Raw genomic sequence first — 18,472 nt, 5'->3', positions numbered from 1 at the left:
AAGCAGAAGCAGGCGGGGTAATATGAGTAAATTCTTGGAATACAAAACAAATTCTGACACAGGCAGGGCAGGGTAGCCAGTAGAGATACAAAGAATCAGAAACAGAAGCTTGGCACATATGAACCAAACATACAAATTAATCAAACTACTGCCTTTTTACTGTATGTCAAACTAATTTCATCCTTGGCACCAGCAGTGCGTATATATGCCAAACTGAGCAATCAACAGTGGCATCAGCAGACAGCAGTATGTATCTTTGCCAACACAAGAAAGAATGCACAGGTAAGTATCTCTGCTTCATTACTGTATTCACTCACATGTAGGGAGCAACCCAACTCAACACTATTAACCTAGCAAAATCTGTTGAATTTTTGCATAAGAGATCGATTATATACCAGAAAACAACGAAGGAGTTCCAATGTGATCACACAAGAAGATTCACCGTATACCAGCCAACAATTCACACGACAACACAAGTTTTCGTTCCTATCAAAGAAGTCACAAGTGTATATGCTATGCCCACCCCAACTTCATCACTGCATGTAGATGCCTACCCCTAATTCTCTACCACTAAACTCGGATATACTCTCATTCATAGGCAGCAGCCCAACTCAACTTTAATCCAGTGGAATCTGTTGACTTGAACTCTGATCAGCAGGATGTTCTCTCTGGGAAGTCTGTTGGCTTGAAGCCTGATCAACACCATGTTCTCTCTAGGAAGCCTGATGACTTGAATTCTCAGCAGGAGGGGCACGTGGGTAGATGATTCCGTAGTGATCTCCGGAGTACAGCAGGGTCACCCTCGGACGGAGAACTCCAGGAACAGTGTAGATATCTGGATCATGTCCTCCTCGGACTCGCTCCACTGTGAGGGGTACCTCAAGCGCTGTGGCCAAGGCCACCATCATAACATGATCCGTGAACCGACGAGCTGGAGTGACGCGCCGAATACACCACTGTTCATAGAACAACAACAGGTTAGGTAAGTCGAGTGTCGTGTATCCAAGAATGGATGCATTGGAAATCAGCACGAGGTAATGTAAGGGAGGATATGAATCACCGACATCTTCCAGACTGTAATTTCCTCTGAGCCCTGGTATAAGCGGTTCATACACCTCCTCGTGCGAGCATATCTCGATAGCTACTACTAATCTGAGGAAAATGAAGACTACCAAGAAAATGTGTCAGAAACATGAAGTATGATGAACAAAAGGAAAAATGTCTTCAAGGGTGTTTCTCTCACTGTCTAGCGTCGTATTGTACTTGCTGAAGAACTCGAGAAGTTTCTCTTTACGGTTGCTAAAAATGGCACATATTATGTCAGTGAGATGGAATGCACTTGGCTACAATACTATGATGGAATTGCAGAAAACCAAGTGAGTCAAGAACCTGCTAGTTGATTCCATGCTGTTCCGCCTGCCATGTTTCTTCCATCTCATCACTTTCTTGATCAGATCCTTAAATGCCTGAAAGAAGCAGCGACTCAATAATTCGTACTTGATAATCATATGTAATAGGTTACAATGATACATACAGAATACTGATCAGTAGCAAGATATAAAAGAACACAGCTAAGACAACTCGCCTGAGAAGCTTCAGTCACTAAGCATATATTATAGCATAGTAATAGAACAGTGAGGTGGCTATACAATAATAACCGGTAGGTGTGCATTGTTGTAGTACTCAAACAAGCATTAAATTATGTTATTTCCTCATTATATTGCCGTTGTTCCTTTGCAGGTATATTTTCTTAAGGCCGTTGTTACAATCGGGTTGTTAACTTTTCAATAAACATCAAATTTGAGTTTCTGCCAACAGTGCGTAACACTGTGATGGCATGCCACTACTGTTAAGCAACTGTGCATCTCCTGCAAATGACAAACAAAAATAGTGAGATGCCAGATGCATCTTGAAGTGTACTGTAACCTGAAGAGAATCATCCCTTGCAAGCATGTTTATCCAAGAAAGAACAAGTATGGAGAAGGCGAGAACTTACTCTGCTGCTCCTGGAAAACTCAGAGTTCCATCGAAGATTTGCATGTTGCGTAGACAGTCTTTGAACAACATCAAGGAGACGCTGTTCCTCATGTGTGTCCTGCCTATCAATAACTTGCTCCTGTTGTACATTCGCAAAAACAGAGAAAGTTAAATAACTAAACCTACATCCTATGAAAGGAAAAGAGGGGAGGATGATTACAAGGTATGAAAATATGAAGCTCCTGTAGAAACACTCCCCATCTCCAATAACCGATCGATATTCCGAATAGGCATCAAGATGGTTCGCCTCGTCAGAAGCAAGCCTATGATATCTTCTGACTTCAGTGATGGGATGTGTCTGCAAGGAACACACAAATATGAGAATTAAAATTACGCTGAGTTGAACATGGAAACAACATATCTAAAAATGTGATGGGAATTTTGTTTTCATTCAAATTTTCAGGTTTCCATGTTCTCTGGAAATGTTTGAAACCACTAGTATATAATCTCATCATTAATACTGATCGGTTGTTGTTCAGTAAGAAAACAAGAAGATACTATCTATTAACAGATGATAAACTCAATAACAGTACAAGTACGATTCAGGAACCACTAATCACAGTATCTTGTGATATAGGGCTTTGATCCTGATTTTTCTTGCACTTCCATTTTGAACATTCCATTAGGCAAAATGGAGACAAACCTGGTGCTTCACATGTTCCGAACATATTTCCCTTACTTTTCCACAAAAAATCTATTTGACAGGAAATGAAGAAAACAAAGTTAAAGACGATACATCATCCTGCCAGTCTTACAATTGTACAGAATCAACAAGAAGATTGAGTATTTCAAAACAAGAAATAAGGGAATAGAAAACGAATGGAATTAAAACAACCAATCAATTTATTTTTCCTTTTCCCGGTCAAAAGAAAAAAGCAATAATGTATAGCAAGAGCACAAAACATGTGCGTCCAAAGCTTATTTATTTTGGGCAACTATTTACATGAAAATATATTCTGAGACTTCTGAACCAACTATTTACCAAATGACAAAACTTCTCACCAAATCCTAAAGTGATCGCCGATTTTGCATGTAAATGGCAAATGATTTACAGGAATTATGTTCAGTTATGCAGCCTTGAACTAATGTTTGTCTAGATTACAGTTTCTGATAACAGCATCTGTTTACAAAGGAAGCCATACATTCGACTTCAGGCTCTGTTACCAAAATATTGCAGTAATCAGACAACAGTTTCAACAAGATAGCCATTTGCTTCAAAATACAATGCCAGATTGTGGAAAGACCCACGAGAAACAAGGACGTGTGTACTTCTGTTAACATTTGCCCAAGATTACTCCTATATCCTATGATGCCGCGTATCACTCTAACCAAGAATTTAACATGAACAAACAGAAACCAAAAACCAAAAACCCCTGATTCTTCTTTCTATGCACAAAAATTAGGTAAGTGCAAGAATGCTCATATGGTCATACCACCCAAGAATCACAAGTGAGAAGAGTGGACAAGATTCAGGCCCTACCTTGTTCTTGACCCGACTCCACAACGATTTCCCCTTTACTTGCGGTAGTTTGTCCTGCTTGGGTCTCACCTTTACCACAACCTTCTCCTGCTCCACAGAATTAGCATCAAGATCACACATTTCGGATTAGCAAAGGTGAAAGGGCTAACAAGATTGAATTGTTGAGTTATCCAAATCCTTTCTACTCTTGCCAATTATTCATATGAATCGAGTTTTGAGGCTTCGGAGCCAGTTTCAGGCTTTCAGGCAACAGATGATGTACGTCTGGCCAATTAATCCCGAGCAAACATTCAGATTAACTTCCCCTATAACACCATTCATCTACAATGGAAACTGATACATTTTGGCATCAAGAATTCTTGCCAAAATATGACAGCAATCACTGCCAAGACATGATCCTTATATCTCCCCACATTTTTCACTTGCAGCAAAAGTGCAAAACATGCTATCATACCAAACCAAATAGAAGAATCAGTTAGCACAAGCCTGGACACCTAAATCTTGAACAGTCGCGAATAATCACAACAAGATCCTTGCCTACCTGTAAATTTGATAACGCACCGCAAGAAGAACTCGAGTAATAATCAGGAAATGCCTAATCGCCAAACTGTCCCCAACATTCGCCCGAGATTTCGTTTCTACTGCTAAATCATCCCCGACCCCAAGATTTTGACAGACCACAGCAAGCAATTCCGAGCAAGCAAGAAGACCAGATTCATGCTCATACCTGTTCCTTCTGGTACATCGCCTCTTCCGCGCGCAACGAGTTGTACTGCTCAAGAGGAAACCAAGAAACGCTCAAGAACGCACTCCAGAGGCTCCAAGAACTCCAAGAAACAACAAGAGCACGTCGCAGAGGCCCTCACCTTCTGTTCCCATCGCCTGGTCCCCTCGTCGACGGCCGCCTGCTGTTCCCGTCGCCTGTTCGCCTCCTCGCCGGCCGCCTGCTCTTGAATCAGCTGCTCGATCACCATCTGCTCGAACACCGTGTTGGGGTCGAACGGCTCCTCCTTGTCGACGGCCGCCCGCGCTTCAATCAGCCGCTCGATAAACCGCTGCCTGGCGACCAGCTTCGGGTCCAAGTCCAACGGATGCGCCGCCGCGTTGGGGACCTCCCTCGTCTCCGCCACCACGGGGCGGCTCCACCTCACCCGCGCCTTTCTGCCGCCCATCTTGCTCGACTCCCCGACCTCGCCTCCGAAGGCCGCGCCGAAGTCGAGGGAGCTGCTGCTGCTGCTGCTGCTCGCGGAGCTCGGAGAAGGAATGTCGGCGACTCCCTTGCCCTTCCAGGGGCCGGCCACCGTGGCGGGGCTCGACCCATCGGCGCCGCCTCCGGCCTGCTCGAGGTGGAGGGGCGTCGCGGGGGGAGGTGGCGGCGCAGCAGCGCCCGGGGAGGAGGCGTTGGAGTTGGAGTTGGGGTCCGGTTCTTGGATGCGGTCCTCCTCGACCGGTGGTTCTGAACCGGGTGCGGGTGGCTCCATCGCGGTCGCGGCGGGAGGAGTCGCGTGGCAATTCCGCTAACTCGCGGGGGCGTGGAGAAGAAACGTGTGGAGGGTGCGGGATGGAAAAGGGGATAAGGTTTGACGGCTATTTATTTGGAAAACCTGATGGCGGTTTAGTCCTTGGGAGTTTTCTTTTCTGCAACCAACTCCACGTCGAACCACGGATAGGCACACACAGGTCCCAGGAAAAATAAAATGCGTTAAAATAAGAAAAATAAATGTAGTTTCTATTTTTTTTGCGAGTGAAGGAATTTTATTCCAAAAGTGTAGAGTTACAATCAGCCGACAAAAGTTCAGTTATACATGTCTGTGAGGCTCGGAGGAGGAGGAATGTCCCTGGGCAGCAGCGTCTCCTTGCCCTTCCGCGGGTCCACCACCGTGGCGGAGGTCGACCCGTCGGCGCCGCCTCCGGCCTGGTCGAGGTGGAGGGGCGTCGCGCGGGGAGGTGGAGGTGGCGGCGCAGCAGCGGCCGGGGCCCCATCCCCATTGGAGGAGGCGTTGGAGTTGGGGTCCGGTTCTTGGATGCGGTCCTCCTCGACCGGTGGTTCTGAACCGGGTGCGGGTGGCTCCATCGCGGTCGCGGCGGGAGGAGTCGCGTGGCAATTCCGCTAACTCGCGGGGGGCGTGGAGAAGAAACGTGTGGAGGGTGCGGGATGGAAAAGGGGATAAGGTTTGACGGCTATTTATTTGGAAAACCTGATGGCGGTTTAGTCCTTGGGAGTTTTCTTTTCTGCAACCAACTCCACGCTGAACCACGTTGTTCGGTTCATATGGTTAATTCGCTTAGTCTTATTCGGGTTTTTAGAGTTTTGTTTCCTGTAAAACAACAATCGAAATAATCACAATAAAATTTTGCCACCAAACCTTATTAACAAAAATGCATCGGTTCGGTTTGTTCGGTTAACAGGAAAACCAAAATACGTGTCCACCATCATCTGTCAAAGCAATGAGAGTATTTTTTTTTCAATTTGCTTAGGGAACACGTCATGCTCAGGAACGCCAGCCGGTGGCAGCTCTATGGAAATGGAATAAGGTTCTTCTCGCCTAGCCCTATCTCAGTGTTGCGTCTACCATCGTTGAAGGGCGTTTGGAGATGTGTCTCCAGCTGTCTCCCGAAATTCCACCGGTTGGTGTTTATCTTTTGATGGATCTGTATGCATTCGATATTTGGTAGGTGTTTATCATTTTTTGCTATGCACAACACGTAATGGCTGTAACTAGGTTTCTGACCAATTCTTCAGTGCTTATGTTTTCGGCCAGTACTGGTACTTTTGAGCTGGACTGTGGTCTGCCAAACAAATTTATATGCACGGTTGGCATTCTTTTTTTTTACGAAAAAACTTTCAATATATTTATTTTTAGTCATGGCAGTACAACGAACACCAAAAATAATAAAAATTACATCTAGATCCGTAAATCATCTAACGACGACTACAATCATTGAAGCGAAGCGATGAGTAACAACATCCTTAGTAGATGAAAAAGAAAGTATGCCACGTACGGATTTCACACCGGAGAATGGGTCACCAACTGGGATGCTCTTGAACAGGTGCTTGCTCACACTTGTTTCCTCAAGATCTGATTTTTTTAAAGTGCCACAAACTTAATTATTTTAACATGTTCATATAATCCGTACTCCTAATCTCTACTCTTAATGTAGCAGTTGGTAGCTTGGTACATCGATTTTATTTTTGCTCGGTTTTATTTCATCCCAACCCCCCCCCCCCCCTCTTCACTCTTTTCTTTTTTAAAAAAACTCAGCACTTTCCTAACTTATTCAAATCAATCGATCTCTCTTATTAATACAATTTGCTTTATGAAACAAATAATATATTTTCAGAAAACAAATAATGAATTTTAAGGAAATTAACAACTAAACCATGATAAACGAATCTTATTGTAAAAGTATCATATCATTGCTCTTAAAACGGGAGTCGTTCGTTTGTACCTAGGCTCCACGATCAAAGGAATCCCATCGAATTTTTTCACGATTAAAACCCACGTCCCAACCTTCCATTCTGTTTTTTTGTCTCCCGTCACGGTTCCTCTTCCGGTCTCCCGAAGGCACACGTGCCCCCACGAGGCCACGACCACACATGCCCTCACCGGACGCTGCTTCGGTGCCGTAACTGCACCTGCGGTTGGGTCAATGACATGTGGGCCAACCGTCTGTTAGACCCACATGTCCCTGACACAACTGTAGGTGCAGTTACGGCACTAAAGCTCAGTCTGCCCCCACCCCGTCCCCCCTTCCTCCCGACCCCTAGCCCTAGCCCCTGATCCTGTCACTGGCACAATCAATGCAAATACAGCGTGGCGACACCCGCTCGGTTTCGCTGCAACGACCGCAACCGGTCGAAGGAAATATGCCCCAGAGGCAATAATAAAGTTGTTATTCATATTTCCTTATATCATGATAAATGTTTATTATTCACGCTAGAATTGTATTAACCAGAAACTTAGTACATGTGTGAATACATAGACGAACAGAGTGTCCCTAGGATGCCTCTACTTGACTAGCTCGTTAATCAAAGATGGTTAAGTTTCCTAGCCATGGGCATGTGTTGTCATTTGATGAACGGGATCACATCATTAGAGAATGATGTGATGGACTAGACCCATTCGTTAGCTTAGCACTATGATCGTTTAGTTTGTTGCTATTGCTTTCTTCATAACTTATACATGTTCCTATGACTATGAGATTATGCAACTCCCGAATACTGGAGGAACACTTAGTGTGCTATCAAACGTCACAACGTAACTGGGTGATTATAAAGATACTCTACAGGTGTCTCCGATGGTGTTTGTTGAGTTGGCATAGATCGAGATTAGGATTTGTCACTCCGATTGTCGGAGAGGTATCTCTGGGCCCTCTCGGTAATGCACATCACTATAAGCCTTGCAAGCAATGTGACTAATGAGTTAGTTACGGGATGTTGCATTATGGAACGAGTAAAGAGACTTGCCAGTAACGAAATTGAACTAGGTAGTGAGATACCGACGATCGAATCTCGGGGAAGCAACACTAGTGCAGAACCGGCCTTTAGTGCCGGTTCGTAAGGGCCTTTAGTGCCGGTTCCACAACCGGCACTAAACAGTGGGGACTAAAGGTCCCCTCTTTAGTACTGGTTCGTCACGAACCGGCACTAAAGTGCCACCACGTGGCACGAGCCAGGCCCGGGTGCGCTGTTGGAAATATGCCCTAGAGGCAATAATAAAATGGTTATTATTATATTTCCTTGTTCATGATAATTGTCTATTATTCATGCTATAATTTTGTTATCCGGAAATCGTAATACATGTGTGAATATATAGACCACAACATGTCCCTAGTAAGCCTTTAGTTGACTAGCTCGTTGATCAATAGATGGTTACGGTTTCCTGACCATGGACATTGGATGTCATTGATAACGGGATCACATCATTAGGAGAATGATGTGATGGACAAGACCCAATCCTAAGCATAGCACAAGATCGTGTAGTTCGTTTGCTAGAGCTTTTCTAAGTGTCAAGTATCATTTCCTTAGACCATGAGATCGTGCAACTCCCGGATACCGTAGGAGTGCTTTGGGTGTGCCAAACGTCACAATGTAACTGGGTGGCTATAAAGGTACACTACAGGTATCTCCGAAAGTGTCTGTTGGGTTGGCATGAATCGAGACTGGGATTTGTCACTCCATATGATGGAGAGGTATCTCTGGGCCCACTCGGTAATGCATCATCATAATGAGCTCAGTGTGACTAAGTAGTTGGTCACGGGATGATGTGTTACGGAACGAGTAAAGTGATTTGCTGATAACGAGATTGAACAAGGTATTGGGATACCGACGATCGAATCTCGGGCAAGTAACGTACCGATTGACAAAGGGAATTGAATACGCGATTGATTGAATCCTCGACATCGTGGTTCATCCGATGAGATCATCGTGGAATATGTGGGAGCCAACATGGGTATCCAGATCCCGCTGTTGGTTATTGGTCGAAGAGTTGTCTCGGTCATGTCTGCATGGTTCCCGAACCTGTAGGTTCTACACACTTAAGGTTCGGTGACGCTAGGATTGTAGAGATATTAGTATGTGGTAACCCGAAAGTTTTTCGGAGTCCCGGATGAGATCCTGGACGTCATGAGGAGTTCCGGAATGGTCCGGAGGTAAATATTTATATATATGAAGACCAGTTTCGGCCACCGGGAAAGTTTCGGGGGTCACCGGTATTGTACCGGGACCACCAGAAGGGTCCCGGGGGTCCACCGGGTGGGGCCACCTATCCCGGAGGGGCCCATGGGCTGAAGTGGGAAGGGAACCAGCCCCTGGTGGGCTGGTGCGCCCCCCTTGGACCTCCCTTGTGCCTAGGGTTAGAAACCCTAGGGGTGGGGGCGCCTCCACTTGGCTTGGGGGGCAAGCCACCCCCTTGGCCGCCGCCCCCCCATCTAGTTGGGATCTAGAGGGGCCAGCGCCCCCTGGCCCCTATATATAGTGGAGGGGAGGGAGGGCAGCCGCACCCAAGTCCCTGGCGCCTCCCTCTCCCTCCGTGACACCTCTCCCTCTCGTTGGCGCTTGGCGAAGCCCTGCCGAGATCCCGCTGCTTCCACCACCACGCCGCCGTGCTGCTGGATCTCCATCAACCTCTCCTCTCCCCTTGCTGGATCAAGAAGGAGGAGACGTCTCTCCCAACCGTACGTGTGTTGAACGCGGAGGTGCCGTCCGTTCGGCGCTCGGTCATCGGTGATTTGGATCACGACGAGTACGACTCCATCAACTCCGTTCTCTTGAACGCTTCCGCTCGCGATCTACAAGGGTATGTAGATGAACTCCTCTTCCCCTCGTTGCTAGATGACTACATAGATTGATCTTGGTGATGCGTAGAAATTTTTTAAATTTCTGCTACGTTCCCCAACATGCGCGTAGGACATTAGTACCAGTTGGTAACACCAACCGGTACTAAATGTTTGGGGGTGTTTTGGTTTCATTTTTTATTTTTACTTTAATTTTGTGTTTTCAATTTAATTTAGCGATTGTTTTACATTATAATGAGTTGTTAAATCATGAGGTGAAAGTATCACAGATTAGTTTCGACTGGATGGATGTGGATCCTAGCTAAGTGATCAAGTATATGCCATATCCATATTATACTTGATCACCTGGTGATCAAGTATAATATGGATATGGCATATACTGGATCACTTAGCTAGGATCCATCCAGTTGAAACTAATCTGCGGTTTCTTTCATAAATGATATAATAACTCATCATCATCATCATCATCATCATCATCATCATCATCATATTAATATAAAAACTCTTGCATCATATATATCATCACCAACAACAGTATATACTAGCTAGCTAAAAATCATCATAGTCGTCATTACCACTATTTAATCATCATATAGTCATTACCTCTATCTAATCACCACCAATACTAGCTTAAAGAAGAAACATTCACTTGTACCAGAAGCAAAGATATCATCGAGTTCAACATGGTAATGATATTATAAGCGTTCATAACACCACAAAAGCAAATCACTATTTGAGATTAAGTTCAGGACAAAGAACACGGACATGAGAGGACAAGTACTAAGAGCATGAACTAGTTAATCACTCTCGCTGCTCTCTCTCAGGTAAAATAGCATAGAACATGTATAGCTTTCCTGATTCATCATATTGGAGCATGCAGATGAACCTGTCTCATAATCGTGGGTTGCGCTTCTGATTGCTGCCCCCTAGTACTTCTCTGCGATCGTTCACAATTTTGCTCCAATCTTTTACTATTAAGCATTCCTCGCTATTAGAAATCCTGAATGCACTAAAGTGTATTGTAGGATATCTTGGCCGTAAGCTAACAATATTCATGGTACCTTTAGTCTCGATCCAATCAGGCACAACATTCATCGGGAGTCCCTGTTGAAGAACATCATATAGTAACATACTTCGCAATGAAGTTTAGCTTAAAAAATAATGTATGCAAAAGATGCACTGAGGAGAAATAGTAAAAATCTTACCATCTTTCCTAAATATATGTGACCGTAGTTCAGTACGAACACTACTGGTCACACGTTTTGAGTACTAACATTTCTAAGTGCAGGAAAAAAAAATTTGTCTTGACAACATCAAGATCCTCAATTCATGAAACATAATGACTTGTCTCCTCGCAGTTTAGTTCAGCCCCGGGACAGTGGACGGTCCTGTCTACCAAGCGCCGGACATGTTTGCTTGATTGGAAATAAGTTGTCAATAAAAATTACTTGTCAACTATTTTTGAATAAACAATATCGAAGACATAAATATGATTGAGAAACTCACATAATGGTAGAACTGGAGGCGTCTGCACATCGACCCAGATGTCTCTAGCTATTACCTTCAATATCATATTCCAGACGAATATCAAAGGTGATAACCATATCAGGCTCAAATGCATAAGCCTTGCTTAGTGCTTGCCAAGTTTTGCATTCAAAATAGGTGTATGTGTCTACATTGTATAATTTGACGTTGAAGGTATAACCATGCCCGGTCTTCAAGTAAACTTTTTTTACCTCCATAGTTTTGTTAGGACTGAAACCTATCTTATCCAAGACAAAAATTCTTGCATGGCAGGGGATACGCTAGTAGAATAGTGAAAATTGAAAATTATAAGTTGAAGCAAATGAAACATAAGTCATGCTTAATTACGAAAAAGACTTGTCATTGTGACTTACTGTATCCACTTCGAAATTCTCATCCAGCTTGATGCTGAAGCACCTATCAACAACTAGAAAATTTCTGCTGCACAGGCCGCGTTGGTCTTCGCAGTATTCGCACATAATGAAATCGTGTTCGTCGTCAGACGACATTCGTATGTTCATAGGTGAAACATTAAACACTTATTAGTTCTATTAATTCAACTAATTCAACTAAGCACTTACGAAAAATATACCTAAATAAATTAGCTCAACTAATTCAACTAATTCAACTAACTAGTTCAACTAATTAATTCAACTAATTCAACTAAACTAGTTCTATTAATTTTTTACTAAAAATAAGGTAGCTAGTTCTATATATTAATATTTTGATTAGATCATCAAATCTCATATAACTAAATTGTCTTACTAAAAATAAACTAGTTTTATTAATTCAACTAATTCAACTAAGAATTTACTTAAAAATAAACTAGTTCTATTAATTTTCTTACTAAAATATATAAAGTAGCTATATATAGTAATATTGTAATTAGATCATCAAATCTCATCTACCTAAATTTTCTTACTAAAAATAAACTAGTTCTATTAATTCAACTAGTTCAACTAAGCATTTACTAAAAATAAACTAGTTATATTAATTCAACTAGTTCAAATAATCATATATACCTAAATTTTCTTAATAAAAATAAACTAGTTATATTAATTTTCTTATTAAAAATAAACTAGTTATATTAATTCAACTAGTTCAAATCTCATATATATACGTAATTAATATCTAGCTAATTCATCTAACAATTAACATTAATATTTAACAACTTTTCTATCTAATTCATCTAACATTAACGTTCTAACATTCTTATCTACGTAATTCATCTAACATTAGTCTAAAGAACAGAAAACAGACAATAAGTAAAAAAAATATGTGTGTTTGTGTGTGTGTATGTGTGTGTGTGTTTGTATGTGTGTGTGTATGTGTCTGTGTGTGTATGTGTGTGTGTGTATGTGTGTGTGTGTCTGTGTGTGTATGAGCGGGCGGTGGTGGCCTACGGGCGGCGGCGCGAGACGGCGACGCGACGGGGACGGCGACGACGGGCGGCGGGGGCGCCGACCAGCGCGATCGAGACGACGACGTAGTACGGGGCGGCGAGGGGACGACGGCGCGCGGCGGGGGCGACGGCGCGCGGTGGGGGCGGCGACGGCGGCGCGCGATGGGCGACGGCGTGGCGGTGGTGATGTCGCGCGATGAAGTTGGAGAAGACGACGGGCGGCGGATGAAACTGAATTTTTCATAAGTGCCATATATACAGGAGGGGCCTTTAGTACCGGTTGAAGCCACCAACCGGTACTAAAGGCCAATTTTGGCCAGGTCAAGCGGCGGGAAGCGGCCCTCTTTAGTACCGGTTCGTGGCTCCAACTGGTACTAAAGGCCCCCCCCCCAATTAGTACCGGTTGGAGCCACGAACCGGTACTAAAAGGGTTGCGCTGCCATCCGCGGTGCATCATTTTTAGTCCCACCTCACCGAGCGAAGGGCAGCCGTACTGATTTATAAACCCAGCCGAGGCTGCTCCTTCGAACACCTCTATATAGCATGCTTCTGGGCCTAACTATGGCGTGCTGCCCTGTGAGCCTGCTGGACCTTCTAGGCCTGAATTTGCAGACCCTAGGTCTGGCAGGCCCACTGGACAGCGCCCCAACAATTTTTTATAGTTTTTTATTTTCTGCATTATTTATTTTCTTCTGTTTGTTTTTGAGTAATTTTTATATAGTTTTTTTATTTTCTGCATTATTTATTTTCTTCTATTTATTTTTGAGTAATTTTTTAATATAGTTTTTTTTTCTTTTCTCCATTATTTATTTTCTTCTATTTATTTTTGAGTAATTTTTTATATAGTTTTTTCTTTTCTATTTTATTTATTTTCTTCTATTTATTTCTGAGTAGTTTTTTTGTTGTATTTAGTTTGTTTGTGAATATTTTTGCTTTAGCTCTCTAAACATTTTCATAGTTCATTTTGTAGTGATTTTTAATTTCACGGTCATTTAGCTCTCTAAACAAGTCGGTAAATGACTGAAAAACAGCAAATGATGTCAGAACTTGTTCGAAATTGATGACGTTGCTTTGAATGCTGCATACTGAACGCAAAAAAGTCTGGAGTTCAAATAAGTTTAAAAAACATTGAAGTGCCCGTGTAAGATGAGTTCTCATCCGAAACCCTGATACTCCAAAAGAGAATGTCCAGTTTGTACACGAAGTGCGTCCAGTTTTTGCCATGACCCTCTCTACTTTTGCGCACATGCTATGTGGGTGAAATGATGATACCATGCCAAGTTTTCAACATTTTCAGAGTTCATTTTGTAGTGATTTTCAATTTCACGGTCATTTAGCTCTCTAAACAAATCGGTAAATGACTGAAAACAGCAAATGATGTCAGAACTTGTTGGAAATTGATGACGTCCATTTGAATGCTGCATACTGAACGCAAAAAAAGTCTGGAGTTCAAATAAGTTTAAAAAACATTGAAGTGCCCGTCTAACAGATGAGTTCTTGTCCGAAACCCTGATACTCCGAAAGAGATTGTCCAGTTTGTACACGAAGTGCGTCCAGTTTTTGCCGTGACCCTCTCTACTCTTTCGCACATGCTATGCAGGTGAAATGATGATACCATGCCAAGTTTCAAAAATTTCAGAGTTCATTTTGTAGTGATTTTCAATTTCACGGTCATTTAGCTCTCTAAACAAATCGGTAAATGACTGAAAAACAGCAAATGATGTCAAAACTTGTTGGAAATTGATGACGTCGCTTTGAATGCTGCATACTGAACGCAAAAAGTCTGGAGTTCAAATAAGTTTAAAAAACATTGAAGTGCCGGTGTAACAGATGAGTTCTCGTCCGAAACCGGCCCTGATACTTCGAAACAGATTGTCCAGTTTGTACACGAAGTGCATCCAGTTTTTGCCGTGACCCTCTCTACTCTTTCGCACATGCTATGCGGGTGAAATGATGATACCATGCCAAGTTCCAACATTTTCAAAGTTCATTTTGTAGTGATTTTCAATTTCATGGTCATTTAGCTCTCAAAACAAATCAGTAAATGAATGAAAATAGCAAATGATGTCAGAAAGGGTTGAAAATTGATGACGTGGCTTAGAATGGTGCGTACTGAACGCAAAAAAGTCTGGAGTTGTAATAAGTTTAAAAAATGAAGTGCCGGTGTAATAGATGAGTTTTCGTCCGAAACCGGCCCTGATACTTCGAAAGAGATTGTCCAGTTTGTACACGAAGTGCATCCCGTTTTTGCCGTAACACAAGAAGTCCGGAGTTCTAATAAGTTATTAAAAATAAAGAAGAGGCGCAATGCTCGTTAATTAGCTTCAAGGCTTTCGGAATAGTGTAGACTACACTGCACATAGCTCCGTGCAATCTATACTATTCCGAAAGGCTTGAAGCTAAGCAACATGCAGGTGAGCGTTGCGCCTCTCCTTCATCGTCTCTGCACTCACGGCTTATAAACCGCTCCTAATGCCTCTCTCTTCGCGAGGTGGGACTAAAAATCAGCTTACTAAAAAACTCTAGTACCGGTTCATGCCATGAACCGGTACTAAAGGTGTTCGTGGGGCCCCGGCCTAACCACAGCCTGACACAGCCTCATTAGTACCGGTTCGTGGCATGAACCGGTACTAAAGGTTGCCCACGAACCGGTACTAATGATGTCCGCCCGCCTAGCCATTGGAACCGGCACTAATGGACACATTAGTGCCGGCTCAAATTTAAACCGGCACTAATGTGCTTCACATTTGACCCTTTTTCTACTAGTGTAACATACCGATGACAAAGGGAACATCGTATGTTGTTATGCGGTTTGACCAATAAAGATCTTCGTATAATATGTAGGAACCAATATGAGCATTCAGGTTCCGCTATTGGTTATTGACCGGAAGTGAGTCTCGGTCATGTCTACATAGTTCTCGAACCCGTAGTGTCGTGGTTTTGTCACGGCAGATGTCCTAGTGTGAGGACTTAGTCGTGAGGCCAACGCATCTATGTGGTAGCTTGAGAGGGGTTGAGCGGAATCAAGAGATGCAACACGCAATACAAGGGTTTAGACAGCTTCGGGCCCTGAGAAACATCATCCGATAACAACCCTACATGTTGTTTGTGGCTAGGTCTCATTATCATCATGAGGGAGTCGCCATAAATTGGCTCTCCCAGTTATGTCTATCCCTAAGATTGTTTCTCCCCACTCTTGGGGTGCCCTGCCCCTCCTTATATAAGTTGAAGGGGCGGGTTACATGTAGATCCAACTCGGATTAAGACTTAAACTATTCTGACTTCTCTTCATGGGCTTCTTAACGTCTTGGGCTTCATAACGTCCCGGGCTTCATAACTCTAGGCGACTCTATCTGCTGAGTTATGACTGTCAACCAGTTATCACTGTCTACCGGGTTATGACTGTCTGCCGGTTTATGATGGTATGCCGGTTTATGATGGTCTGTCGGGTTATAACTTCCTTCTGGTTTATGATTGTCTACTGAGTTATCATCTGACTTAACTCCTGTCGGGTTATCATCTGACTTATCTCCTGCCGGGTTATCATCTGACTTAACTCCTGCCGGTTTACCAAGTACCAGCCGGGTCATACCGCGGGGTATATCCCCGACATTAGTCCCCAGTTTGATTTGGATTTATCCATGTTAAACTGATCCTGAGCATCCTTAAATCCTTGTCATTTCCTTCTAGAAAATCCGGGTTAATAGGCCAGCTTCATAATCAATTTGCTGGCATTGGTTTGTCACATAATTTTTTTATGAAGAATAATTCATTTGACTCAGCTCCCGATGCTTTAACAGAAATATTGGTCCTTGAAATACTCATCTGATCTTCACCCGGCTTAAGGATGTAGAACTTGCCGATTTATAAATATTGATGGCACCGGGTTATAATTGTAGTTAACATCAAGCTTGAAAATATACCTCTTATATGCCCATCACTTGTAGCCCCCAAGTCTTAAGAAGGTAACGTAGTAACAGCTTAAGAATTGCTTCAATATGAATGTCACAAGCTTGAAGAAATCCAGGTTGTTCATCTCAATCACTAGTCAGAACTGAGTATTCCACATATGTAGCCCCCAAGTGCCATGTTGTCATGCTTGCAGCAACCTGGGACTTGTATTTGCCTGATGCTCATAAAAACTTCAACCACTGTAGCCCCCAAGGGCCGGGTCATTATGCAAATAATGAGCAGGGACTTTGAAAATATGATCGTGTAGATTTTAATAGCAACATGTAGCCTCCAAGGGCCGGCTCAATAAGATAACATTGAGCTAGGACTTTATATATACTTCATTGAAAATAACATCATATGATGTAACTCCCATCATGGGGCTTGAACCCATGTCTACAAGGTTAAGAGCTTTGTGCTTTACCAACTGAAGAGTGGACCCACATATATAATGGATTAAAACTTGTGTACCTTGAATTGTTTGACAGGAGCAATTGGTAGCCCCTAAGGGCTGGCTCATTATGATGTGATGAGTCGGGTCTTTGATGAGGTGAGCAAAAATGACTTTGCATTAGCCCCCAAGTGTCATGGTGCATGCTTGCAGCGACATGAGACTTGTGTATTTGATGTAATCCCAACTTGAATAATATAGCCCGAAGTGCTGGGTTGTAAGCCTGCAGCGACTCGGGACTATTCCTTCCATTGTAGAATAAATTATATCCATTGCGCTGAAGCGATTTTGAAAAACTCAATCATAATATTGGTTATTGATAACCATAATAAAAATACAGCTGTGTTGGCTATTAGAGATTTGAATAATATAACCTGCTTTGACAACCGATTCCTGCCATATAAACCGGTATATCCGTGCCCATATGATACATGCTATGATGATGTAATGATGATGCAATGTATGACGCAATATATGATGATGTATGTGTATGACCAAGAGGGTTTAAGCTATAGTTTGGATACGACCAGAGCCCCTGTTGGGGATATCACTACTGGGCGTAAACCGGCCTATCTGGGCCGGGTTAACTTCATCAGTAGTTAACTATGTTGAAACCCAAGAAGGCAGATGAGCTCAAGGCCCATAGTCGGTTCAAGGCCTGTAGCCATAAACCGGTGTTGGTATGTAACTTGTATTGTAAGTTAGGAATAAGTAGAGACCAAACCGGACACATCTATGAGCCGGTATTGGGACTCTGTGAACCGACGGGTGTCACCTGTGTATATAAGGGGACGACCCGACGGCGGTTCAAGGAGGACAGAGAACAACTCGAGACTTAGGCGAAGCTTGTTTGCTCCCTAGTCATCGAAACCCCATCAATTCCATCACAACTAGACGTAGGCTTTTACCTTCATCGAAGGGGCCGAACTAGTATAAACTCTATTGCGTCCCTGTGTCCGCTTTAACCCCTTCAAGCTAACCCGTCGCGATGGCTCCACGACTAAGTCCTTTCTCTAGGACATCTGCCGTGACAAAACCACGACAGTTGGCGCCCACCGTGGGGCTATCGCACGATGGTTTCAGGTTCTTGGAGGGCCGCTTTGAAGGACTCAAGGGCTACGCTGTAGGCCGGATGACTAAGAGTCGTCGCGGCAAGCTCTACATCGACGATGCAGGCTGGGGCCCCGATGCCGGCTCAGTCGAGTACGGGTACCGGGTCCCCTTTGGTGGCATTCACGTTTTCATCAGCAAGATCGGTGAACCGGGCCGTGAGCCGGACATCTGCACCGACCTCGTCGAGACGGCTCAGCGTGCGCGATCTGCCCGGGTT

At 43.5% G+C, this 18,472-nt stretch overlaps 1 protein-coding gene across 1 annotated transcript; it reads right to left on the bottom strand.

Moving 5' to 3' along the window:
* Positions 1-202: 202 nt before the first annotated feature.
* LOC147963762 (uncharacterized) lies at positions 203-4,998 on the bottom strand. The gene is made up of 10 exons (XM_087531181.1): positions 4,384-4,998; positions 4,245-4,289; positions 3,518-3,604; positions 2,681-2,731; positions 2,198-2,335; positions 1,997-2,116; positions 1,390-1,466; positions 1,244-1,299; positions 1,065-1,168; positions 203-956 (listed from the first exon to the last, which is right to left on the bottom strand). The coding sequence occupies exons 1-10, from the start codon at positions 4,996-4,998 to the stop codon at positions 714-716; spliced, it is 1,536 nt and encodes a 511-aa protein (XP_087387307.1). The 3' UTR covers positions 203-713.
* Between the last annotated feature and the right edge of the window lie 13,474 nt (positions 4,999-18,472).

This window comes from Triticum urartu, chromosome 6A (genome assembly GCF_056163025.1).
Source record: "Triticum urartu cultivar PI428250 chromosome 6A, HENAU_Tu73, whole genome shotgun sequence".
In the NCBI taxonomy this organism is placed as follows: domain Eukaryota; kingdom Viridiplantae; phylum Streptophyta; class Magnoliopsida; order Poales; family Poaceae; genus Triticum; species Triticum urartu.
This window is presented reverse-complemented; position numbering and strand designations above follow the sequence as displayed.

Excerpts from the sequence above, each read along its gene's own strand:
- LOC147963762 (XM_087531181.1), bottom strand. The coding sequence starts at position 4,998 with ATGGAGCCACCCGCACCCGGTTCAGAACCACCGGTCGAGGAGGACCGC. Across the intron at positions 2,336-2,680 it reads CGGAACATGTGAAGCACCAG|ACACATCCCATCACTGAAGT; the intron begins GTTTGTCTCCAT and ends TGTTCCTTGCAG. Across the intron at positions 957-1,064 it reads GAAATTACAGTCTGGAAGAT|TGGTGTATTCGGCGCGTCAC; the intron begins GTCGGTGATTCA and ends TTCTATGAACAG.